This window comes from Bubalus kerabau, chromosome 1 (assembly GCF_029407905.1).
Source record: "Bubalus kerabau isolate K-KA32 ecotype Philippines breed swamp buffalo chromosome 1, PCC_UOA_SB_1v2, whole genome shotgun sequence".
Taxonomy (NCBI): Eukaryota; Metazoa; Chordata; class Mammalia; order Artiodactyla; family Bovidae; genus Bubalus; species Bubalus kerabau.
The window spans coordinates 229,598,969-229,625,634 of NC_073624.1; the positions used below are offsets into that span (position 1 = coordinate 229,598,969).

The window sequence follows — 26,666 nt, forward strand, 5'->3', positions numbered from 1 at the left end:
ACGTTATTTCCTCTGGGAAAACGCCCCACACTAGGTCATATCGTATTCTAGGGTTCCGCAACACCAAGGCCCTCGCGTTTAAATAAGGGTCATGTTTTGACCTCATATGGTGTTTGCACCTTGTTGTGTAAAACCGCATGTAAGCTCCTTGAGGGCACAAGTGTTACTCCCTGTGGTCGCCGCGTATTCCGCGCCTAGCACTGAGCCTACTCCCTTGCCACAGGAAACCAACCTACCCGCGGAACACTCGGGACCGGAAGAGTTGCGTTGCATAAAGACCGGGTAGGGACCTGCACAGGAACAACCAACAAGTGGCGTTCCCATCCGGGGCCCTAAGAGAAAAAAGCCCGCGAAGGCTGCTGGGAAGCGTGGTTTTTGAAGCGAACGTAGCTCGTCCTTTGGAGCAAGTGCGCATGCGCGGCTTCCGTAAGCCGAGGTGGGAACATGGCCGCCAGGCTCCTGTGGGCGGTCCGTCGGCGGATGCAGCCCCTGGCCGCCCATGCCGCGTCCGAGGGCAGGTAAGCGAGGCAGGTGGGGATTGGGAACTTGAGGACAATGAGGGACGAGCGATCTGAAGGGGCAGTTTTGGGCTGGAGGACGAGGGGACCTCTCTAGCCTCTCGGCCTCTACAACTGGGGCTCACGGCCCCATCTTACAGAGCGGGAAACTGAGGTTCAAAGCCGCGCCTCCTTGTCGGGCCGACGTACGTTGGAAGATCCGAGGTCACGCCCTCGGAGGTGGGAATTGCTCTTCCGACTGAATTGGGGACGTGCCTTTCCCGCCCCTTTCTCCAGCTTTGGGGCCTACAGGTGAATTGGGATTCTTTCCTAGCACCCTGTATGAATATAATGGGGAACCAGTATCTGAGCTTCACTTTTCCTGTAAGTAAAAGGAGGGCGTTGGACTTTGCCAGACGGCCCTTCCACCTGCCTTCAGGAGTTTAAGTTCTGGTTGCTGCCTTTATCATTGCAGCAGCTTTTTTTTATCACTTATCTTGCCAATTGCAGAACTATGGGTAGTTCTTTTTATTCTCCCGTTTAATTGGGGGAAACGGTGGTTTAGAAATTTTGAGTAATGTCTCCAAACTTAAATACTCATGAAGTGGTGGAATTCAGACTGAAAACCAGTCAGGGCTGTAGAATCGGCCCTTTTAATTAGTGACCAATGTTCGTTATTCTCAGGGACGATCCCCTTTTGACAGTTTCTTTACCAGAAAAAATAAAAATTGCTGAGTAGTGGGATGGGTAAGGTTGGATCTCTGAAAAGTAAATTACGGTGAAATCTGAAAATTTTGCATAACTATTTGTCGCCTTTTTACCATAACACACCTGACCCAGCACTAGAGTGAGAGGTTGAATTCTGGGTTTCAAGCTTTTTTTCCCTAATCTTTTTGGCAGTTTTTGGTGTACGGAAGTGATCAGGAGCAAAATGGTTCCTTCTAATAAAATTTTTCCCCACTCCAGTTCTGAAAGAGTAGCAATTGAATGAATCCACCACAACTTCCCTCTTTCTCATGACTTGGGCCCTAGCCATGTTCCCTTCAACTGGCCCTGAGGATATTTTGACCTATTTTTAATTGGATAAATGTTGTTTTTTAGGACTTTAGGAGGAAGGATCTATTTCACCCTGTTTGATGACCACATTTTCTGAACTAAAAATTGGTAATCATGTATAATTTGACATAAGATTATAATAACTGAATTCAGGACTAGCATGAAAGATAAAAAGTAATCTTGACCGCACACTTCCCTTTCTTGAACTAAACTCCTTTACCCCTACTAAGCGTTCATTTAGATTTCACCTTAGTGGCCACTCTTCAGTATATGCCACTTTATATAAATAAACTATTTGTTTTTAAGACCTTTTGCACCCACAGGTTTTCTTGATGGTTTTACTTCAAATTAAATTATAAGGACCCAGGAGGTGTAATGGAAACTTCCTTGAACAGGGGGTTCAAAACTACTGCAATCCAAAATCTACAAACCCCTATTGTAAAATGTTTATGTAAACTGAACTACATAATCTGTATGATCTATTTCATTCACCTGTTCACGGTCCACAACATATAGTAAATGTTTTGTAAGTTTTTGATTGATTTGATTTTACATGGTAATTTCCCAACTCATTTTCTCCTAATTCTCTTCTATAAAAACCTTTTACTTAGAGCTTGTAAAAAGCTTTACAAGCTTTTTTTTCTTGTATATCAAGAAAGCTTTAGAATTCTAGGCCTTACTCCAATTTGATAAGGTACCTTTACGGGGGTTAATTTTCCCCATGTATAAAATGAGAGACTGAACCTGAACTGTATGGCTTTTTGTTTTGAATTCTTGCTTCTGGCATTGTCCTGCTGGTTCTAGGTACTATAATTTGGTGTTCTCTTGCTGACTTTTGTGTCCCCACTTCCAGCTATTTCTACTGCCTGATGCTCAGTATCCTGATTCAACAGAATACTAACAATGTGATCTTGAGCAAGGCATAAGCCTCTTTGAACTTTGGTTTTCTCATCTATAAAGTAGAGATGATAATAGTATTTATCTTACATATTGTGAGATGAAAAGATGATTTAATAAAATCTTGTCAACTGTATCTGGCACTTAACAAGCACATTATAAGTGTTTGTGGTGTTATTGAAACTGAAAGCACTTTGTCTAGAGAGAGTCAATCTGGGAAGCATTCCAGTCTCTGAACTTTGTTGTAACTTTGGCTGTTTGTCATGGCTAGGGGATGGCTGCATCCTTTCAGCACTGCCACTCAGAGAACCGCTGGTGAAGACTGCAATTCTGAGGACCCCCCTGATGAACTGGGACCCTCTCTTGCAGAACGAGCCTTAAAGCTAAAAGCTGTTAAACTGGAGAAGGAAGTCCAAGATTTAACAGTAGGTAGATTTTATATTATCTGTTCATATAGTCTGAAATATATATCATATTTTCTATTATCTGTTTATGTTACCTGTAGTCACATCTCTCTGGCTTAAATATTCACATAAAGTTTTTTAAGTCAGTTTTTTAAACTGTTTCCTCTAATTAGCTCTTTACTCCCTCTTGTTAGATATACTGAGCAAAATAATCTGTAGTAGTTCAAAAACATTGCCGACTACGGATACTCATCTTTGTTCAGTTTCCTGGTGTGTCACAGTACTTAGATATCTGATATTTTGGTAGTTTCAATGGAGGTACAATCCCTGGCATATAGTAGACACTCAGTAAATATTTGTTGAATTAATGTGGTCATTTATCATTTTATTCTGCCAATCAGACTCTATGTGGCTTAATGTGCCAGTACTGTACTGACAGATTTTGAGAAATAGAATAATTCCAAAGCAGGACCACCCAGAAAGGGCAATGAGGTTAGAAAGTGTGTCTAATGAGAATAATGAAAGGAACCAGGGATTATAAGAATGAAAGAAAAAAAAATAAAGAGGCTAAATAATTGCCTTCGAATAGATGACATATTTTATTAAATACATATTTATTGGCTGTGCTGAGTCTTAGTTGCAGCATGTGGGATCTAGTTCCCTGACCAGGAATCGAACCTGGGTCCCTTGCATTGGGAGCATGGAGTCTTAACCACTGAACCATCAAGGAAGTCCCAAGATGATGTATTTTTAAAAACTTACTCTTGGTTGTCCTAGAGTTCAGTTCAACAAAAGAAAGTTGGAGGGTGGCAGTGTTGGGTGAAGACGAGAAAAAAAGCTTTTTCTGAAGATAATGAGCTTGAAAACAGTTGTTACAGATTCAAACTGGCAGCCTAAATGACAGCCTGTCAGAACTGTTGTAAACAGAGATTGCTTCTCTGGGAATTTGGAGTAGCTGATACAAGATTCCTATACAACTCCTAATGTTTTTGCTTGTTTGTTTTAATAAAAATCTATACCAAGGGTAAAATTTGTAAAATAAGCAAAAAGTTTCTTTTCTACCAATAAGCATTTGTTTTCTCATCATTTTGACTTTGCTTCTGATGCTCAGGTGAGATACCAGAGAGCTGTAGCTGACAGTGAAAATATAAGAAGGCGAACCCAGAGATGTGTAGAAGATGCCAAAATATTTGGTGAGAGATTTAATAATAATAAAAATATTTTTTAGTTTAAGGGCACTTACTAGCAGTTTTGCACACTGAACTTAGCAAAAAATACATCTGGGTCCTTAACCAACCTATACTGTACCCTTCCTCTATTGTATAGGCTTTCTGTGCTGCTTATTGGGAATGTTGGAAAATGAACCATTTGCTGAAATAATGTTTGCCTTTATTTTCACCAGACTTTTGTTATTTTTCAAGCATGTACAATTATTCTAGTGCCTGTACAGGCAATTCTGTTTAACTCTTTAATGAACAAGTGAAGTGAATCATTAAGATGTTCAGAAAAGAATCCAAAGAAAATACTAAAATTTGCTTCATCTTAGCAAAACTGGTCTATATCCAGAATGCAATAATTAACTATGTCTCCACGAGACAACTTTCACAACTAGAGACAAAAATCATTTGTGTTACTGTCAGTGTTCTATAGCTTGCTCAGTTACAACTCAGAGGCTCTCAGACCACATGGAATCAGATAACCCTGATGGCTGTGCTAGATCAAATGTGTTTTTTCACTGATGGCATTGAATCATCTTTTTGGTTCATTTCAAAGTCTCTCAGAAACCTTTTCCTAAATGCACCACATCTTGTTCCAAATCTGTTCATGAAACTGTTAATTGAATAACAGAGATTCAAGGGTAAAAGGCAATCTGTGATGACTTGCTATACTCACAATTTAATATGGAGCATTATACTTTTACTGCACATAGAATGGAGTGCCCGAGGGGCCCTTGGATACTATTTAGTCCAGTCTCCTCTTACAGGCAAGCTAGAAAAAGTTATTTGATGTCAGATGTAGATATGAATCCACGGATCCCTGATCCCTAATCTATTTTTCTTTCCCTTGTATCACTCATACTCCTTCCTGTTCTCTGGATATTATCTGCTATTCATACATGAGATTCACTCCATTCGTGTCCCATCCAACGCCATTCCTTTGGCTTAGCCTTCTGATTCTCATTCAGTGTTTTAGATACCATGTTTCAAGACTCTGAATAAATACTAACCCTGAAATTGTATTCCTAAATAACTCAGTACTGACCCCCAAATGTGTTTCTAATATTTCATCCAGTTTTAGTCGCATATTTCCAACTATCAGGGCTCAGCAAACTGCAGCCTTTCCATCCAGACAGTACGTACCTGGAAAGTCTCTCCTCTGTCATTATCTCTTTTATTGGCTGCGTGTTTTGATACAGGGCCTTAAACTTGTCCCTGGGTTAAAACTAGATCAACAAAGTCCTTTGCCCCTCACCAGCTCCTACCAGGGCTTTTGTGTTACCACACAAAAATGATATTCCTTCATTTCTATGAAGAAAAATGAAGAATGCTGCATTGAAAGTAATGGGATTTCTCAACAACTGAGTTCACTTTTATAAAGTTTATGTGACTCTAAAAAAATTAGACAAGCTTGGTGGCCTGTCTCCAGCAGACAGAACAGAGTGATTTCCTCACAAACAATAAGATATAACTTTGTAGCAGGCATTTAGAAACTTACCTCATCTATGGAGTATATTTCTTTCCTGTTCCTGTTTAGCTAATCCTCAAGAATAAACCACTCCTTTACTCCTCCTTAGCACAGTCTTGTCAACTCCTCTTTTATTATTCCCCCATCAATGAACGTCTTCTTCCTATTGAGAATGCATGCCTTAGCACAAATGAGACAGGCAGGAATTTTCAAAATATATGTAAAGGTGAACAACTCACTAAAGGTGAGTTGTTCAGTCACTCAGTCACGTCCGACTCTTTGCAACCCCATGGACTGCAGCATACCAGGCCTCCCTGTCCTTCACCCCATAGATAAAACAAGCATATAAAACTAAGTCAAGTTTTTAAAAAGACACGTTTCTGAACCTTTTGTACATAGTCTTACCTAGTTCTTGGGTTCTAACGATCTTCCCCATCTCCTAAGCGGCTTGCTAGTCATATGTCTTTGAAGAGAAATGTTGGCTCATCAGTTCGCTTGCAAGGGTAATCACCGGTGATGATCCTCGATTCCCGTGACAATCTTTGCATTTCCTGGGGTACCTAGTATACCAGCCACCTCTTTGAGCCTTCCCCAAACTCTGCTGTCAAGAACAGTGATTTCCTCACAAACAGTAAGAGTGTCTGGTTTCTCTGTAGGAATTCAGAGTTTCTGTAAGGATTTGGTGGAGGTCGCAGACATTTTGGAGAAGACTACAGAGTGTATTTCTGAAGAAACAGAGCCTGCAGACCAGAAGCTCACTCTGGAGAAGATCTTCCGAGGATTGTCACTTTTAGAAGCAAAGCTGAAAAGTGTGTTCGCCAAACACGGCCTGGAGAAGATGACACCCATCGGTGACAAATATGACCCTCATGAGCATGAACTCATTTGTCACGTGCCAGCTGGTGTTGGGGTGCAGCCTGGCACCGTGGCATTCGTAAGGCAAGATGGCTACAAGCTTCATGGCCGCACCATTAGACTTGCTCAGGTGGAAGTGGCAGTAGAGTCTCAGAGAAGACTATGAATGGGCCCAGAGGAACTGCATGTTCTCCCAGAGTGCAGTCACCTGTGATTCCTTTATTTATTAAACTAGGTTCGTATTGTACATGAGGTACTTCATGTGATCTGTTTTGGATTTAGTCATATTGGCTTTATTTCTTAGATACTCTGTTGATTTAATGTGACCTGTTTGGTCTCATCAGAAGTCTTGCCATTGGGCATTTGAACAATGTGACAAGTGTTCCTGTGGCCTTATCAAAATGTGTTGAAGGAAATTATTTTAAAATTGGTACTGATGACTTTCAATCCAAAATCTTTTTTAAAGGTGGAAATGAGTTGTATGTTTATGTGTTTTCAACTAAATGTTCATTTCTGGTCCCTATAATAGAAATTGAATAGGATCTTGAATTTGGTGGGAAGAGGAGGTGGTAGGGATTGGTTTAACATTTGGGTACTGAAATGATAAAGCTTTATAGCTGTATGAATTTAAATCATTTGGATTGATTTTTATGCACATAGATTTTCAGAGCCTACTCGTTTCATTTTATTTTTCTTCTAACCGTCTTTTGTCCTTGTAGTTTCTGCCAGGTGGACTTCATATTCACACTCATTTCCCTTTTCAAATCCCATTTACAAGGCTAAGGCCCCAGGAAAGACTTGGAAGACAGAGATTGGCAAGAAATCAAGATACCAGCTCCCTTGCAAGCAAGTCTGGCCAAGAAACCTTGTGCTTTCCTTGCTGAGTTGTCTTCAAATTATTTTCAGCCTCCCTGGGTGTATAATCATTTCAGGGAAATTGAGGCAGCGCCAACAGCTAATGACCTAAACTGGTCTATGCAAGTAGTTTACCACAATTTCTCTTTCCACTGGCCCTTAAATCCTCTGCCACTTTGTCAGATTTATCTTGTGGTCCTTGATTAGATTATGTAGGGAGGTGGTCAGGACCAAAAAAAAGTTAGGTTCTTATGATTCCTCATTTCATTTAGTTATAATGGGCTTGGAGTTTTTGTTTTGGGGGTTTTTTTGGGGGGGGGGGTACTCACAATTCACTACCTCTCTTACATTAACGAGCTTTATATCCTAGTTTTTTTATCTGTCTTATGTCACATGTAAACATCTAGCTCCCCTTTTATGTACTGACCTCCTGGAGGTAATGAGCCTATGTGTATATTTTTTATTTCAGTCTTATAGATAGTGTTCTATAAAAAATTTTTTCAGTAAATGAGTTAGTGAATGAATGATGTATATATCAATCGAACATTAGAAAGGAGGTCTTTATAGATATTTTAATGTTAGAAGCTGCCTTAATGATCTAATCTCACCCTTTCAGTTTCTTCAGACTATGTGTGAAAACAGTCTTTTTAGGACTGGACTCAAAAAAAAAAAAAAAAAATCTCTAAAACTAGTAAACTAAATTTCAGTGAGAACTTAAGTAAGAAACAACTAGATATTAACTTCAGTATTTAAGATTTCAGCAGTTCTATAATGAGCATGCAAATATACCCCCAACAGACAATTAACTGTTGTTAGGTGTCCAGATTGTCCAGGTTTAGGTTTAAGTTACTTTCCCATAAAATAAATCCATTTCTTCTAGAGCTCTATGACCCCATTCTGTGGGGTGGTGAAACAGCCTCTTAGACATCATAGATAGTTCCAGCACACGACACAGATGCATCCTCAAAACCATCGCCTAATGGGTACTACCACCTCCACCAGATTAGACACTTTAAAAAACAAATACATACTTCTAAGATGCAAACAAGACTGGTGGTGAGATTTTAAAACCAGAACCTCTTGGCATTCCACTAAGTACATCCTGTAAATGTAATGAGCAGTCAGATTTCACAATGGGAATTTGTCTCTTCTTTTTTGCCTTCATTCCTTTGAGAATGACAAATAGTGACAATAAGAAAGTGAGGCAATTATGATTTTCCATTTGTTCTTGGATCACTAGCTATTCATTACAAATGAATTAAAATAACCATAATTTTAGGTGTGGAATGTTCTGATTACTTGAAGAGTTTTTCAGTATTCTTTGCAACCTCCTGTTTTAGCAAGTAGATTGAGAATAATTTTAGATTCTTCTATTATTCAGTAGTTTTGCAGAGTTAAAAGTATAAATTTAGAAGCTGGAGCTGTAACAGAATCTCAAAAAGTTGAAAGGCTTTCAGGAGCCAGCACAGCATAACAGAGCATATGCTTAGTAAGCATCAACTCGAACATAATTCCCAGCCTAGTCACTTCACTCTTCTGAGCCTGCTTCCATGTTTGTAAAATAGTTAACAATTCTCAAACTATTACGAGGATTAAATGAAATGTGCAAATTGCCTATTACAGTAGGCCCTCGAATATTTATTTTTATTGCTTTTTATACACATTGTTTTTTGTATGTTTTCATAGTTGCCTAAAGTCTAGGGGAAGGGGAAAACTGGTGCTTGACTATAAAAAAATAATTGTAAGTTAATCAGTCACAGTGAATTATTTTCCTTTCAACTTCTGTTTTTTGTGTGTGTCTGTTTAAACTATACTGGGGAAGTCTACATTTTTAGACTGGAGAAATAAGGTTGTCTCAGCGCTCTTATTTTCATCTTGATGGTAAAGTAAAAAGATACTATTGGCATGTAGATGATATGTGTAAGGAAGCTTTGGCTCATGTGAAGAGGGACCTTGGTGTCTTAGTACTTGGATTTTATGAATCTTTGGTGGATTTTCCTTACCACTATAAAAGAATCATTCAGTTTGTACTGACATAAGTTACTTGGTGCTCTTTCATGGCAAAGGATTTAATTAATGAAGAAACATCCTTAAACACTAAAGCAAAATCAAAGAAGACAAAGGTGAAATATAATCTTCAGAAACATTAATAAAACTTTAATTGAAATTACTGCGTTTCATGTATTTACTGTCTGCCAGAATCATACTGTGTATTGACATGGTCACTTCACTGATTGCTGACCGACCTGTTGACGCTCAGTGGAGGGAACTTAGGGTCTCACAGCTGCCCAGGCCAGTGGATGCAGTGCAGTCATTTTGCCTTGGTATTGAAGTCTTGTCTGTTTTTTGACCTCCTTGACTTGCTTACTTCTAATTTCTATGTATTTCTTCAATCTGGACTCCTGTTTATTTCTGCCTTTCTGTCTGGCACTGCCTTATATTCTTGTGGTTGCTTCTTGGTTCTAATCATCTTACCTGCTTTAATCATTTTACTCGAAATACATAACTTCTGACCATCCTCTCAATCCGATTACTGGCATGTGGCTGCCTGCTTCCACGTGCTCTTCCCAACCTTTGCCTAGCGTGTCTTTACCTCTGCTTCTCCACTGGCTTCCACATACCCAGCCTCCTGGCTAAGTGCCCCTCTTTGTAGCCAGCCTTTTCTGTAGTTTTGGCTTTGCATTTTCATCATTCTTCCCACCCTGGCTCCATAATCCATTGTTTCTCACAATCCCAGAGCTAGTTGGTAAGTATATCCTTACTCTTGTCCATTCTCAAATTCACTGGAGGTTTTAAAACAGCTTTGAAATCTCCTTGAATCTGAACCAGTAGATTATAGGGAGGCGACACTGCTGATTTCTGACCCACACCTTCCTGTCTCTGGATGCTCACTCTTGATACCTGGCCATCAAACCAAAGAGCCAACTCAGGTAGCCTGTGGAGTAGAACCAAGGGCCATGGCTGAGCTTTTAGCTGACAGCCAGCACCAACCTGCCAGCCACCTTAGTGAGCCACTTTGAAAGTGGACTTGCCAGTCCCCAGTGGAACAGCCCCATCTGATATCACACAGAACAGATGAAATCTCACTGAGTCCTGCCCAATGTGCAGATTTATGGGCAAAAAAAGTGTTACCTTTAGCCACTAAGTTTTGGGGTAGTTTGTTATGCAGCAATAAATAACTGATGGAATCACCCAACCCCACTCCCAGTCTCACTACTAGTACCTTGGCCCCAGAATTATGGCTCCTTGCTTTTTCTCTTAAACAGCTTTTTTGAATTTGTCCTACAACTTTGATACACATGGTATTGTGGGATTGGAAGAATTTTTTCCCAACAGGAGAAAAGAGCTGTAAAATCTAGAATTACCAAGGACCCTAAAATTGGCTCAGATGGTAAACCATCTGCCTACAAGGCAGGAGACCTGGGTTCAATCCCTGGGTTGGGAAGATCTGGAGAAGGAAATGGCAATCCACTCCAGTATTCTTGCCTGGAGAATCCCATGGTCGGAGGAACCTGGTAGGCTACAGTCCATGGGATCACAGAGTCGGACATGACTGAGCAACATTTACTTTACTTACTAAAATTAAAAGCAAAGTTGAGTTTTAATATGATTTTACCCTATTAAAAAAATACTGTATGGATCATACTGTTAGCACATAAGAGAACATGGCACAAAGTGATCAACAAATACTTGTTTTAAAAGATGATTAAGGAAGGAACTTCCCTGGCATTCCAGTGGTTGACTGCTCCCAATGCAGGGGGCACAAGTTAAAATGCAGATTACATGCCACAGAGTGAAGCCAAAAAGAAAACAGTAATTAAAAGGAGTATCTTGAGTCTGGTTTTGCATTTTAACACAAATATTACCCAAAAGTGTTTCTTTGGTGGTTTTTGTTTTGTTTTTGTTTTTATGAGAAATGCATATTTATTCATCTACCATTTTACTAATAATCCAGTTTGGCCATGTTAAGACTTACAAAGTTGGCTGTAATTTCAGCTCTATGACCTTTTACTCTTCACAGAGTCCTTTATATTTCTATTCTTAGCCATAATCTGACTGAATACACATGAGTTTTCCTTATTTTCTTTTGAAACATCCCCAATTATATTTTCTGTGAGAGGAAATCTGTCCTTTATAGTGTAGATAACTAGCCATAGTGAAGCTGCTTTTGTTTCCTTAGAGGGTGAAGATGGAGCTTATCTCTTCCTTTCTACCTTTCCTCTCCCCTCTAAGAGTGGATGAAACTCTTACCTTTTGTTTTTGAAGTAGAAGGCAGAGACACAAACTGTGTGTCAAAGCCGCAAAGACACGTGGTAATTAACAGCAGTCTGGAAAGCATCTGGCTTTGTTTCAGCATGCTGAAACAAGTAGCGTCTAGCCATCCTGGCTGCATGGTTGGTCAGCAATCTCCAGCACTTGCAGACACTGCCAAGTGATTTCACATGCCTTATTTCACGTGATTGTCACAACCACCTAGAAAGGTAGAGCAGGAGACTGAATGGGACACGGAGAAGGCACGTTACAGAGCTACTAACGCTCAGAGGTTGGATTTGAACGGAGATCGTCAAAGCTGCAGTTCTTTCTCTGTCATCAGTCTCCTCGGAGCTGGGCCAGGGTCCTGATGCTGAGTACCCAAAGCGCGCGCACCTGCGCCGGAGCAAGACAAGCCAGCCAATGAGGAAACCGTATCTAGGAGGCGGGACGGAGAAGTTGCCAATGACAGAGCCTGCCCCCAGAGAGATGCGGCTAATGAGGGCCTCGTGCCGAAGAGGGACTGCCGCTTGTCCAATAAGAAGCTGTGACCAGCGAGGCTGGAAGGCGGAACAGCCAGCTGGGCGCTGGGGCGGGGCGGGGAGCCCAGCGCCAACCCGCCAGTGCCCGAGCCCCGGCATGCTGCCCCCATCGCTGCCCGCCATGGCCCACGCTGCCCGGCTCCTCGCCGCGCTGGCCGCGCTCCTCGCTGCCGCCGCTACAGGCGATGCCCGGCCCAGTAAAATCGGTGCGGGAAGGACTGGGTGGGGTGCAGATCTGGGGAGGGCTGCGAGGGAAAAGGGTTGTCAGCCGGGAGCAGCTGGATGGGGGAAGGGGAAGGCAGCTGGACAAGGGAGGGGTCCTCGGGAGAGGAGCTGGGTGGAGAAGAGCCAAGGCACTGCGACTGGGCGAGGAAGGGGACCGCAGTAGGCAAGGTGCTGATGGGGAGGGAGGGGTGGGCCTGTGTCCAGGGCTACCTGGGGCAGAAAAGAGCCTTGGGGCAGGACTGGTCACTGATCTCACCAGAAGGTTCAGGGGCATTAAGCATCTGCCCTCGACCTGGCTCTTTGCCAGGTGCCCCCAGGACTCTGGTCTGTCTGGATGATGTCATTCACACAGGTTTATTGAGGGTCGTCTGTGTAGCAGGCACTGGTTTATAGTTCCTGTCCGGAGGAGGAGAGACTGCACAGTACAAGGAAGTTAGTGCTGAGGCTGAGAAAGACTGTGAATATAGAGGGAGGGCATTCACCCGTCTTTGTGGGCTCTGGGAAGGCTTCCTAGAAGCAACATCTAAGCCAAAAACCTCTTGGAGGGTAGGAGACAGTTCTAGGAGAGACAGAACCCATGGTAAGTCCTCTGGGGACAGATTTGCTGAATGACAAAATGAGGAATTTTTCACAGCAGTCTTCTTATTTATTTGCTTTTTTTCCCCCCAACATTTTATGTTGAAAATCTTCAAACCTAGACCAAAGTTTAAAGACTTACACATTGATCATCTCTTTACCCAGCACGTAGATTCTGTTGTTAAGAAACTGCTACTATATTTGCTTTATCACATGTCCATTAATCCATCTTACATTTTAATGCTTTTCAAAATAAATTGCAGACATCAGGACATACTGCTAAATACTTCATCATGTATATAACTGACTAACATTCCATATTTGTTTATACTTTTTTCCTCTTAACATTTGTCATTTTAACTCAACATGAATCAAAGATTTTCAAGTCCCTCATCCATCAGATTCCTGTAGACAGAGATGCTGGGTTTCTGGTGTGGGAGAGGAGTGACTCTCACTGGGAGGGAGGGCTGCCCCATGGGAATACCACAGACATAATGGGGCCAGTGCAGTGCTAAGGTCTGCATTACCAAACCCCAGCTCAGGCCATAAAGGATTAAGACAGGCTGAAGCGTGCCAGAAATCAATTTAGGACTGAACATTTAGGGTTTTCAGAGGAGAGAGAATCCTGAGAGCTGGAGTAGATAGAGAAGGCTTGATGAAGGAGATGCATTTGGAGCCAGGCTTTGAAGGACGGGAAAGAATGAGGCAGGCAAGGTCTTGATGTGCAGGGCTCCCGCATCTCTTGAGAAAGGGCAGCAGAGCATGGCATTTCCCAGTGACCACTGAGGAAGGGGTAGGACCTCCTCACAGCTCAACCATTTCTGCCAACGCAGAACTTGCTGCCTGCCTCATTCCAGCTGGTCCTACCCACCTCACCCCAGGCATCATCAAGGCAAGAGATTTGGCAATGCCAAGCTTCCTGCAACTTTCTTAGTTTTCCTCACTGCTCTGATAAGAGCCTCTGTGCATCCTCGGTGGCTTGGACTCTACCCACAATGGGAATGAGGGGCTTCCTGTTAAGATGTCGTAACCCTCAGGCTGCTTCATGATCAAATCTGAACACCTCGGTGTGGCATCGGACCCTTTAAAGTCCCCCAGAAATCCACCCGGGCCCTGCTCATGCTGTTCTCTCTGCAGAGAATGGGTTTCTGCTCACTGGTAAAACCCACTGTCCTCCAGGATCCCAATCTACATTGCTACAGGGCCCTCTCTGTTTCATTCATCCTATGTCCAGCAAATCTTACCACAGACTAGAGAGCAAGTGTCAGGTCATTGGTGTTGAAGGAGCCATTTCTTAGTGAGATGAGGTCTTCTTCCCTATAGCCTTTAGGCAGCTTCCAGGTCTTGTGATAGCAATTTCTCTGGGGAAAAAAAAAATGGGTAATTCAGGGCTTTGTCAAAAATGGAAAGGGTGGGAAGCACTTGGTTTAAAAGGTTAAAGGGTATCCTTGGAAGCGGCTTTGTAAACACTGAGAATAAAGAAGTAATTTGTTCTTTCAAAATGCAATAATGAGCTCTACTACCTGCCAGAATCTGGGGACATAGGGACCTACCCTCAGTCCTTGACAGATCATTTGAGTAGTGTCCCACGGACCAGGCCAGGGTAAGGAGAGTATGCTGTGGGAATATGCAGGAGGGACAGTTGTCTTAGGCAGGTCAGGCCAGCCAGCTAAGAATGACATATAAGGGCCACAGAGGTCAGCAAGGCAAAGGATGACAGAGCGTTTCTGACAAGGGGAACGACATGGGCAAAGGCACAGGCATGACAGGGCGAAGTCTCTGTTCCACAGCAAAATAAGCTGAGGCAGGGGACTAACCTGGCGATCCAGTGGTTGAGACTCCGTGCTTCTGCTACAGGGGGCATGAGTTCTATCCCTGGTCAAGGAATTAAGATCCATATGCTGCATGGTATGGCCAAAAAAAGAAATTGAGGCAGACAAGAAGGTGGAGTGTTGCAAGGCTGAGGCAGGACATGGAATAAGTAAATGGAGACCAGATCATAAAGAACCTTGTAGTTTTGCCTTCTTGACAAGAGTTAGTAGTCTTAGGGTCCAACAGGGTGTGTGTGTGTGTGTGTGTGTGTGTGCGTGCACGAGCACACGCGAATACTGGAGTGGGTTTTGCCATTTCCTCTTCCAGGGGATCTTCCTGATCCAAGGATCGAACCTGCGTCTCTTGTACCTCCTACATTGGCAGGCAAATTCTTGACTACTGTGCCACCTGGAAAGCCCAACATGGGTCTAGTAAGGACAAATCTTCTCTTTGATAGGTTACTAGACTGTCAGGTGAGAGCAAAGCTGTATCTTAGATACCTGGTGGGCAAAAACTGTGGGTAGCATGGCTGTCCAGCTCAGTAGCTTCACAGCTGCTTCACTATCCTTTCAGTGCTGTGTAATGATTACTATCTGTTTGGTCAGTGGTTCCTAGCAGCACCTCAGAGCCCTGACCAGTAACACACTTTTCTCAGTGACTTGGATCAGAATATTGATGGTATATGAACTAAGTTTGCAACTAACTAAGGAAAGAAGGAGGAGAAGTAAAGACAGTAGGTAAGACCCAAAAAGATGTCAAAAAGCTGAAACTATAACAAGAGTCCAAAGTGGAATAGAGTGCCCTATATAGTGACTAGTTATCTGTCACAGAGTGCATTCGAGGCTTGGCAAACATGGATGTGGAAATGACTTAAGTGTCAGGTGAGAAGTTGCAATAGAGCAAGGGTTGGCTGACTTCTTAAGTTAAAGGCCAGAGAGTAAATATTTAAGGCTGTGCTTACAGCCTCTGTTCCAACTTTACTCAACTCTGCCTGGCATGAAACAGCCATAGCCAATAAGCTAAAGAAAGGGCATGGTTCCATTCCAATAAAGCTTCAGCTTGCAAAAACAGAAATCTGCCTTGATTTGGCTCTCAGGCTGTAGTTTGCCAACCCCTGGATTAAGGAGTGGATTCCTAATACTAATCCAACCTAATTACCTGGCAGTGACCAGGTATTCACCAATTCATAGTAAAATATCCCTGGTGGCTCAGATGGTAAAGAATCCACCTGCAATGTGAGAGACCTGGGTTCAATCCCTGGGTTCGATCCCTGGGTTGGGAAGATCCCCTAGAAAAGGGAACAGTATTCTGGCCTGGAGAATTCCATGAACAGAGCAGCCAGGCAGGCTACATACAGTCCATGGGGTTGCAAAGAGTCAGACACGACTGAGTGACTTTCACTTTGACTTTCAATGAGTTTGTATAAAGCTAGATTTATTCCCTTAAATAAATTTTGAGATTCTTCCCTGCCCCTTTGCTGCTAACTTGTCTTTTTCTTTATAAAATAAGGGTTATAGTAGGTGGTAGTTTGCAGGTCGTACTTTGCTATTTGATAGCTTTACTGCCTGGCGAATTCCATGGATGGAGGAGCCTAGCAGGCTACAGTTCATGGGGTTGCAAAGAGTCGGAAATGACTGAGAAGCTAACACTTTACTAAGCACTAGTCTACAGATTTCCTTTTTGAGATGTTAGAAGCCTATGAGATGCGAGTACCTAGGAAACCACTGGCCCAGGAGACTGAGAAGGAGTGACCCACAGTCTCACGCCCCTGCTCTGTCTCTCCCCACGCCTGCCTCCTGGGCCTGATGACAGCTGTGGTTGGAGCTGGAATCGGGGGCTCTGCTGTGGCCCACTTCCTCCAACAGCACTTTGGCCCCCGGGTGCAGATCGACGTGTTCGAGAAGGGGACCGTGGGCGGCCGCCTAGCCACCATCTCCGTCAACAAGCAGCACTATGAGAGTGGCGCCGCCTCCTTTCACTCCCTGAGCCTCCACATGCAGGGTTTCGTCAAGCAGCTGGGTGAGTGCACCATCCTGGGGCTGGCGGCAGCCCTCGGGCCCTTCCCAGGTGACCCTGATGGTCAAGGCCAGAAGGTCATGTGCCCAATCTCCTCATTTTACAGATGGAGCAGCTGAGACCAGAGAGGGGAAGGAACTTGCCTGAGGTTACACAGTGAGTTAGTTGCAGAGCCTGGATTAGAATTCAGGTTTGACAGCCCCACCCCCAGAATAGTTTCTTTCCCCATCAGTTTACTGCTTCTCAGTAATCTATAATCATAACGGCTTCCACATGCTGTGTGCTTGCCAAGCACCTGGCATCCTTCTGGGTCATACATAGACATTACCTCTAATCCTCCTACCAGCCTGCAAGATGGGTGCTGTATCTCCTCCCAAGGCAACTGAGGCTCATACACCTGGGCTAAGGCCCTACAGCTAATAAGTGAGAGAGCTGAGATTCAACCCCAGCAGCATCTGTCAAAACCACAAATATATATACCACTGGATGCAGAAATTCCACTTCTCAGAAGTGATCCCGTAAGTGTGCTCACAGATGTACAGAGCAGCAGACACACAAGGTTACTCATTACAGCACTGTTTGTAATAGTAAAAAGTTGAATATTCTACCTGCCCATCCACTAGAATCTGAGACTAAATATTGTTTAAGCACACAGCAGACTATTCAGTAGCCAAGTCCTGTATGCCCAGGTATAGAACACTCTTAAGATGTACATGTCAGTAAGGTGCAGGCCACTGTGTATATTAATAGTATATGGGGGTGGGTGGAGGGAGAGAGAGCTCACAGATGTGTACACATTTATAAGTGTTGGCACAAAATACCTCTAGAAGGATGCTGAAGGAATATACTTAATGGTTGCGTCTGGGTAGGGGAACTTTGTGATTTAGGGACAGGAATAGGAGGGAAAGAAAGAAAAGCCCATGACTTAGGGCAGGCCCTATAATCTCTAAGCCTCACCTTCCATCCATCCACCTTTACCTGGGGGATACTGACTCTTGTTCTGCCTCTCCCAAGACTGTGAGAGATTGAAGTGAGATCCGAAGCTTCAGTGCTCTGTTAGTTGTAGAGTGCAGGTGGTTGTCAGGAGCTGTGATTTCTTCCTTGTGGCCTTGGTGCCCCGGGCCACCATTCCAGAGCAAGCCCCGTGGCTCTCAGCCCCTAGACGATCCAGGATGACGACTGAATCTCCCTCACTCATGGCTGAGTGGATCCCTGTTAGGAAAACATATAAAACGGAATATGAGTTTAATTTTCATTTCCTTGTTGACTAGGCGGGCCAGACATCTCCCCAGCACACTGTTTACTGTTGTTGAACAAGCAGCACAGATGCACCCAACATAGTGTCACATTCCCTTAAGTGGAGCCATCCTTCAGGATGGCCCTGAATTTAAGCTTCTGGCATCGCTAGGTTCCCCTGGGGTTCAGGGGGGCCTCTGTAGGGGACCTAAGGGCCTCTTCATTGTCTCCTCAGGGCTGCGGCACCGGCGCGAGGTGGGAGGCAGGAGCGCCATCTTCAATGGGGAGAACTTCGTGCTGGAGGAGACAGACTGGTACCTGCTGAACCTCTTCCGCCTCTGGTGGCACTACGGCATCAGCTTCCTGAGACTGCAGATGTGGGTGGAGGAGGTCATGGAGAAGTTCATGAGGTAGGGCTGGGCAGAGCCTTGGGGAGGGCCTTCCAGAGGGAGAGAGGAAAAGAGGTGCAGAAGGAACCAACTTGACTGTACATTGTCAAAATGGAAAAGGTACTCACTGGGTGTGAGAATTCCACCCAGGTTCTGAGCACACCCCCAGCATCAGGAAGGGACTTACTTTAGTACAGCAGTACTTGTCTCTCGTGTTGTCACACTGGCATCCTCTTTCCCTTGGCTAAACTGGTAAATAAAAGCATGGGTTGCAGGACTTCCCTGGTGGTCCAGTGGTTAAGACTCTGTGTTTCTAGTGCAAGGGTCATGGGTTGGATCCCTGGTCAGGGAACTAAAAAAATCCCACATCCCTTGTGCTCTGGCCAAAAAAAAGCATGGGTTGCAAACTCAGCCACCTTCAAGGGCCTACCTGGGGTATGAATAAGTGAAGCATTTTAGTGAAAGGGAAGGATAAGGAGTGAGGGGTCCTGAAGAGCCAGGCCCCATCGGAATGGGCAGCTAGCTCTCTGCTCAAACCCCCTGTGGCCATGTGGGAATGCCAGCCTTATGACAATAGGAATTTGCCAGGGCAAATTCCGGTTTTTCAGAAGAAACTGGAAATCCAGTTGTATGTGAGATTAGTTTTTCAATGTGTGCAACCAGTTCATCTCACAAGGCAAATAAGACATACCTGCAGGCCACAAGCAACCTGTGGACCACCATTTACAAACTCTTCTGTCCACCAGGCCTATCTAGAACAAACACCTTTCTTTACCAGTTCCTCCTCCTTATGCCCCAGCCCCCTCCCCATCAACTCCAAATAAAAAGGATAAGTATCCTGTGGTCACTCTGTCCACCCCTCATAGTCCACTCACTTACCAGGCTGGTCCCCAGCTCTCCCCGACAGTCAGTCCTTCCAAAGGTTCTCCGTTTCCTGGCCTAGGTGCAGAGACTTCAGGATCAGACACTTGTTCGTGGCCTCCAGGCCTCCTTTCTGGTTTCTGGCACTTCTCTGCTCTTCCCACTCCTGTAACTATGCTTTTTTATGGCACTTCTTCCTTGTACTCTCCAGGTATCCCCAAAGTTAGTTCTTCACTTCTCTTTCCTCTTTCGTATACTTTTCTCCCTTGTCAATTTGATCCAATCCCCCAGCACCAAGTTCTCCCTTTTGTGGGAGACAGCCTCTACCTGTGAGCCCCAGTTTCCCCTTAAGTTCCAGACCCACTACCTAAGCCGTCTCTAATTGCTTTCTGGATACCTCCATTTGGGCTTCTTGTCAACAACCAAACCCGGCACATTTACAGAACAGCCCAAGCAGAAGCAACATTCCAAAGGCCACTATCCAAAAGTTCATCAGCCGACAGCTCCAGGCAAATGCCAGTCCTCGAGGTGGGGAGAGTCGTGGGGGAAGAAGACATTAGCGAGAGGGTGAGCGGGAGCCTCGTTGGACCAAGCCACAGGGGAAGACAGGCCAAGCTAGCAGAGAGGGTGACAACTTTGGCATAAAGCAGCTGCCATGGGGTCCAGTGTGGTCCTAGAAGCCAGGGAAGAGCTGTTGTTGCTGGAGAGGGGATATGTCAGTGGGGGCGGGCATGGACCACTGCTTGGCAGTCCCAGCTGAGTGACAAGAGAACTGCAACCTCATCAGGGAGCGGCTTGAGAGGTGATATGATTGTCATTCAGAGGGGCCACCATGTGAAGCCAGGTTCTGGTGGGATCCAAAGTGTTTGCCCTTCCCTCTGGGCTGTCCCTTCAGGTGGGACAGGCCCACCATAGCCAGCAAATAGGCCAAGGTAACATAACAAGTTTCCTCTCCCACCCCTACATGGAGAGGAGGGGTGGGCCCCCAGGTGCAGTGACCCAGCAGCAGGTGGTCAGCAGAAAGGCCTTTCTGCACAAGGGCTCTGGGTCCACATGTCTCCCAGGATCTATAAGTACCAGGCCCACGGTTATGCCTTCTCGGGTGTGGAGGAACTGCTCTACTCACTGGGAGAATCCGCCTTCGTCAACATGACCCAGCGCTCCGTGGCTGAGTCCCTGCTCCAGGTGGGCGTCACCCAGCGCTTTATCGACGACGTAGTCTCCGCCGTCCTGCGGGCCAGCTACGGCCAGTCAGCAGCGATGCCCGCCTTTGCCGGTGAGCCTCCAGCCCTCAGCCTGCCCACCTGCCCTTCCCCAGCCCTCCCTGTAATAACCTTACATTTACCCAACTCAGTACATGATATCACCCCAACACCCTTTGATTCTGGCATCTGTTGTCTCAGTTGGCAGGAGATGGTGTTCACCTCACTTCACAGTGAAAGGGAAGCTCAGATCTCAGGTCTGGGGTGTTTCTGCCACTCCTGTTTGGATTGGTTTCATAATCTGCCCCACTAAGGCCTCTGGGCCCCTGGGTATCCACTTATTAGAGCACTGCATCTTCCCAGCTCATTACTGGGGTGGGCAGGCACATATATCACCCACCATCTTCCAGCACAGGACACAGATCTGCCCAAGAAAGACATCAAGGCACATCTTCCGCAAGGTGTGGTGACTATTTTGGGCCTTGAAAGATACAGTAGGATTTTATTGGGGCGGTGGAGGGCCGGGGAGGGGCATTCAAGGCCAAGGAACTACACAGGCACTCACTGGCCTGCTTGGCTGGGTTCTTCTCCTCTCCTGCCTCCGAACATGGAAGGCCCAGGCTCAGTCCTGTGTCCTCCTCTGCTCTCAACTACTCAGCCTCCCTTGGTGAGCTCAGCCAGTCTTGGGGCTTCAGTTCCACCCACCTGACTCCCAAACATGACCTCTAGCCCAGACCTGTCTCCAGAACTGCAAGCTCATGTGTCAGCCGTCACCCTTGTGTCCACACTGGAAGGGCTAATGGGCGTCTCAGACTCAGTGCATCCAAACCTGAGCTTCTGATCTTTCCCCTCAAGCCTGCCCTTCCCAGCCTCCCCATAGGTTGGCTGGTAATTAATCCTTTCGGTTGCTCCAGCCAAAACCTTGAATCATTGCTTTCTTTCATACCCTTTGTGTCATATGTCAGGAAATCCCATCTGCTTTGCCTTCCATGTATACCTAGAACCTGACTGCTTCCTAGCAATGCCTCTTCCTTGGTCTAAGCACTAGCATCCTTCACCAGTATTGCTACAAGTCTCCTACCAGGTCCCCACCCTCTGCCCACTCCCTGGCCCCTCCAAGCTCAACACCTCACCCAGATGGTCCTTTTAAAACAAAAGACAGATCCTGACAGGACTGCATGTAAGACTGTAATGGCTCCTACTTTCCTTCAGGGAAAATCCAAAGTCCTTCCAGTGGTCTGCAGGGCCCTGTGTGGTCTAGGCCTCACCATCTCACCACTCATGCACCCCAGACCAGCCACTCTGGTCTCCTTGCCGTGTCTCCAGCGTCCCAGGTACTCTCCCACCTTGAGGCTTTTGTGTGGCCATCCCTCTGCCTGGAAGAACCTTCCTGGAGACGCAGTCATAGTAAACTCTTGCTTCCCATGTCTCTGTGAAGATGTTGCCTTTTCATTGAAGCTGCATAACCTCTCCCACCCCCAGGAGTCCTGGTCCCCTTGCCCTACCAGGCTACTGAATTGACTTATTTTATCTCCTCCCACTCGAATGCAGGCTTCCCAATGGGAATCTGTCCCCTTTGTTTACTGAGAAATCCTTACAAAAGTGCTGACCATCATAGGCACTCAAACCATTTTTGCTAAATAAATGAATGAAAGGGTTTATAATTAACAAGTACCTCCCACATGCCCAGGATACTCTTCCTCTGGCCGCTGCTCGTTCCTTCCCAGCCTTCTGGTCCTGCCTAGTGTCCCCTCAGCGAGATGACCCTGCTCATTCTCCCAGCACCTTGTAGGTATCCTTTGAGATATAATTCACGTATCATGCAGTGCACGCATTTAAAATGTAGGAGTCAATGGCTTTCAGAACACTCAGAGTTGTGTCTCCATCTGGGTTCCCTGGTGACACAGCAATAAAGAATTCACCTGCTAATGCAGAAGCAATGGGTTCAATCCCTGGGTCGGGAATATCCCCTGGAGGAGGAAATGGCAACCCACTCTAGAATTCTTGCTGGAAAAAAATCCCATGGACAGAGGAGCCTGGTGGGCTATGGTCCACAGGGTCTCAAAGAGCCAGACTTGACTGAGAGACTGAGCGTGCACACACATACACCTGTGCCTCCATCACCACAATCAATTTGAGAACATTTTCACTGCCCTCAAAACTCATCCCTGTAGCCATCAGTTCCCCCAGCATTCCCCTAGCCTTCCAGCCCTAGACAACCACAAATCTGCTCTGTGTTTCTGTGGATTTGCCCATTCTGGGCAGTCTATTTAAATAGAATCATACAATCTGTGGTCTTCTATTGGGGATCTTGCACTGAGCATAATGTTTTTACTTTACAACATTGTGAATTCTATCGTATTTATCTCTGTGTATTGTCTCTCCCTGCGGGAGTTGGGGGGAGTCTTGGCCTGGGACAGAGGCCTGGGTAGGATGGTGCTGGCCTCTCCAGCCCCACTGCCTAGAGGTTGAGAAGCCACTGATCACCCTCCCTCCCCCTTTGCCCAGGAGCCATGTCTCTAGCGGGGGCCCAGGGTAGCCTGTGGTCTGTGGAGGGAGGCAACAAGCTGGTTTGTTCTGGTCTGCTGAAGCTCACCAAGGCCAACGTGATCCATGCCACGGTGACCACTGTGACCCTGCAGCCAACAGGTAAGTAGACAGAGCAGGGGCCATAACCACTCCCTTCCTACACAATGAGCACTTCCTCCTCTATCCCTAAAACTCCTCTGCTGGGGTGCAGGTCCCAGCACTGCCAAGCGACACCAGAGGGCACTGTTGTCCTGATTAAAATGTCAGAGCAGAAAGCAGAGACTTGCACTCATCTAGCCCCATTCATTTGACTACTAAGGACTCTGAGCCACAGCCTTGCCCATGCTCCCTAGCTAGTCAGTGCCACAGCCAGAGAAAGAGTTTGGGTTTCCTGATTCTGGTCCAGGGCTCGCCCTGCCACCATACCAGCATGGAAAAACTGACACAGCAGCTGGACGGCACGGCTGCACCCAGGGTCTTGTCCCCTCGGTGCTAGGCCCCGGACAGCAGATAAGTGGGTAGAAGCCAAGAAAGAAGTTGACTTTTGTGTTCTCTTCTCTCTCCGTCCAGAGGGGAAACCCTTGTATCGGGTCAGGTATGAGAATGAGGCAGGCACGGGCTCTGACAACTATGACATAGTGGTCATCGCCACCCCCCTGCACCTGGACAACAGCAGCACCATCGCCTTTGAAGGATTCGACCCACCCATCGATGTCGTCCAGGGCTCTTTCCAGCCCACCGTCGTCTCCTTGGTCCATGGCTACCTCAACTCTTCCTACTTTGGCTTCCCCGACCCTAAGCTTTTCCCCTTTGCCAATATCCTTACCACAGATTTCCCCAGCTTCTTCTGTGCCCTGGACAACATCTGTCCTGTCAACATCTCAGCCAGCTTCCGGCGGAAGCAGCCTCAGGAGGCCGCTGTTTGGCGAGTCCAGTCCCCCCAGCCCCTCCTCCGGTCCCAGCTGAAGACCCTCTTTCGCTCCTATTACTCAGTCCAGACAGCCGAATGGCAGGCCCACCCCGTCCATAGCCCCCACACCCCCCTCCCACGGTTCACACTGCATGACCAGCTCTTCCACCTCAATGCCCTGGAGTGGGCAGCTGGCTCCGTGGAGGTGACGGCTGTGGCTGCCAAGAACGTGGCACTGCTGGCCTTCAACCGCTGGTACCAGGACCTAGACAAGATTGACCAAAAGGATTTGATGCACAAGGTGAAGACTGAGCTGTGAGGGCTCCGAGGAGAGCTGGAAATGTCCAGCCTCTGCTGAAGAAGGACTCCCTTCACAACAGCCAAGATTGTATAAGCCACGTGCACCCACAGAGTCCTTCTCTGACCCCTCCTGTGTGGAGTGTCCTTTCCCTCCAGTGTGGGTCCCGGTGACCTACTCTCTGCCTTTGCATCTTAAGGATTCTCACAGTGGTGGTTTTTTTTTTGAAGGGGGAGAGTTAAAGAAGGGGAAGAACATTCAAGCCAATGTATTCACTTATTTATTTTTTTTTTTTTTAAGAAGAAATAAAAGTCCATCTTAAGCTGCTTCTGACTTTGTTTTCTAAGTAGAAGACGGTGATAACCGTGGTAGGGAATATAAGGCAGAGAACTTTGAATCCAATTTCTTTATTGTCTACTCCCAACAGGCACCTAAGGAACACCTCCAATGAAACATATGCAACCAGATGGTTACAAATAGAGGGAAGATGAGAAAACATAAATAAGACAGGATAATAGCTCCTATTTATGGTAGGCTTCCTAGATGCCTTCCTAGATGCAAGTACCTAGTTAAGAACTTTAACTAGACACCATCCAAGTTTTTAAACAACACTGCATTTGGAGGAGATGCCTGGAAGTATACAAGGAAGAAATGGTTATCCCAGCAGAGCTGGCAGCCTAGCTCTGAGCCTCCTGGCAACCAGAGGAAAAAGGGAAACATATCAGGCCGCAGGAAGAGGAACACTTTTTTCCTTGGCAACTGGAAGAAACGATCATTCTGTCCATTAAGAGTCTTGTATTATAAGAAGACAAGTTCCCAGCTGGTGGAAGGCAGTTGTGCCTCACCCCCCAAATATCTACCCAGAAGAGAAAAGGGACGCTGTGATGAAGTCTGTTGGAGACTGGATGCCCAAGTCCTATCCAGACCAGCTAAAGCTGGTTCTGAGGAGGGCCCAGATCCCCATGAGGATACCACACTGCCAAATGACATTGGCATTGTAAATTCCTAACAGGAAGAGTCCCAGAGATCATCCAGCTAACTTCCCTCTTTTTGTAGAGATGGAGATAAAAGCCCAAAGTGAGGAACAAATTTGCCCAGTCTCTTGATGAATTCATAGAACTTAAATCCAGAGCTTCTCCTTAAAAGTTAACTGAATTCAGTATAGGACAAAATACCCTTCAAGGCAGCAGAGGCCCAAATTCGTCTGAAGTTGCTTTTACTATGCGGAAGTGATGGTAGTGAAAGAGATGGTGCCTTTGAAGTGCACATAGCATGCACTCATTGGTCATTATAGGAAATAGGAAGCCGACACACCAGTAAGAATACTTTTGGTTGTGGCAGCAGTAAAAAACCAAACCCAAACTAGCCTAAGCAATAAAAGGGTCTTATTGAAGTCCAGGCACAGGGCAGGCATTGAGTGTAGTGCAAATGCCAGCGTCATCATTTCTTTCGTGGTCAGACATGGCCGCCAACAGCTCCCAGGGCCAGAGGGTCTTCTCTCACAACCCCTGAAGCAGAGTCTGGCTCTGGGCTCACTGGGCCCCTACTGAACCAATTCCTGTGGTCAAATGAACACCACGTGCAGATGGCTTAGGGCTTAGCTACTGGACCAGTACCTGGGACACAAGGGATGAGATTAAACAAATCAGCTTAGAACATCCCTGAGGAAGAGGTGATCTCCAGAATACAAGATCAGAGGGGTGGAAAGGGTGCTGGAGGGAGGTGAGCCAGATGCAGGATGGGGCTGTTCCTTCCCCCTCCTCTCAGGTCTGGTGAAATCTACATGCAATGATTTTTGTCAAGGCCTGTGTTTTAAATAAGGATGCTGTGGGCTGCTGTGGTGTAACTGATGACCACTGGTACTAGGCTGGAGGACCAAGGCCAATATCAGACTTGTCCCTAATAACCCTCGCATCCCTCAGGCTATGTGCACAGAAGAGGCCAACCAGGGCAGATTCGCTTGATCCTCAGCCTATTGCAGTGGGGCTCGCTGGTACTCAGAAACTTCCTTTGTCTGGGTAGGCAGGCCTGAACAGCTCAGAACAAAAACAGGCCAAGATGCCTACACTACCTGCTTCCACAAGCCCAAACATGACAGCTGGATCCCACTACCTCTCTGCCTATAAGGAAAATCCAGAGATTTCTGAAGGCAGCAGAAGGGAGTGTGGAAACCAGCAGGAAACCTTGGCCTCAGAGCCCACCCTAGCCTTCTTAGGCCAGGAAAGAGGCCCCATGGGCCCACAGTTCTCTGGGAGAAGACAGCATTTCCAAAGACAGAGCCCTACAACCTGCCAATGAAACAGGAAAGAGGTCACACCACCTCAGTAGTCCTGGGTGCAACATTGTTATTCAGTCGCTCAGTTGTGACAGACTCTGCAACCACATGGACTGCAGCACAGCAGGCTTCCCTGTCCTTCACCATCTCCTGGAGTTTGCTCAAACTCATGTCCATTGAGTCAGTGATACAATCTAACCATCTCATCCTCTGTCAACCCCCTCTCCTCCTGCCTTCAATCTTTCCCAGCATCAGTCTTTTCCAACCAGTAGTAGACGGGTAAAACTTCCCCCCT

At 45.9% G+C, this 26,666-nt stretch overlaps 2 protein-coding genes, 1 long non-coding RNA gene and 1 other non-coding gene across 7 annotated transcripts in view; 2 read left to right on the forward strand and 2 right to left on the reverse strand.

Moving 5' to 3' along the window:
• LOC129635223 (uncharacterized) overlaps positions 1-365 on the reverse strand; it is a 118,392-nt gene extending 118,027 nt beyond the window's left edge. For all 3 annotated transcript variants that reach the window (XR_008706174.1, XR_008706161.1, XR_008706178.1), the window contains exon 1: positions 237-365. This is a non-coding gene — a long non-coding RNA (uncharacterized LOC129635223). The remainder of the gene's footprint in view (positions 1-236) is intronic.
• GRPEL2 (GrpE like 2, mitochondrial) lies at positions 291-9,416 on the forward strand. 2 transcript variants are annotated; one of them, XR_008706158.1, is made up of 5 exons: positions 291-518; positions 2,722-2,875; positions 3,966-4,047; positions 6,196-6,629; positions 7,173-9,416. XR_008706158.1 is itself a non-coding variant. In XM_055557963.1 (4 exons), exons 1-4 carry the CDS (start codon positions 445-447, stop codon positions 6,558-6,560), a joined length of 675 nt encoding a protein of 224 aa, XP_055413938.1. In that variant the 5' UTR covers positions 292-444; the 3' UTR covers positions 6,561-9,416. The 2 variants fall into 2 exon arrangements, 1 of the variants encoding a protein (XP_055413938.1); XM_055557963.1 differs by having other exon boundaries at positions 292-518; positions 6,196-9,416.
• Positions 3,512-3,584, reverse strand: TRNAW-CCA (transfer RNA tryptophan (anticodon CCA)). The gene has a single exon. It is a non-coding gene; the product is annotated as a tRNA-Trp (tRNA).
• Positions 9,417-10,564: 1,148 nt separating the features above from the next.
• On the forward strand, positions 10,565-24,889 carry PCYOX1L (prenylcysteine oxidase 1 like). Its single transcript, XM_055566804.1, has 6 exons — positions 10,565-12,248; positions 16,468-16,674; positions 18,143-18,317; positions 20,222-20,433; positions 22,868-23,008; positions 23,459-24,889. Exons 1-6 carry the CDS (start codon positions 11,924-11,926, stop codon positions 24,115-24,117), a joined length of 1,719 nt encoding a protein of 572 aa, XP_055422779.1. The 5' UTR covers positions 10,565-11,923; the 3' UTR covers positions 24,118-24,889.
• The last annotated feature ends 1,777 nt before the right edge of the window (positions 24,890-26,666 follow it).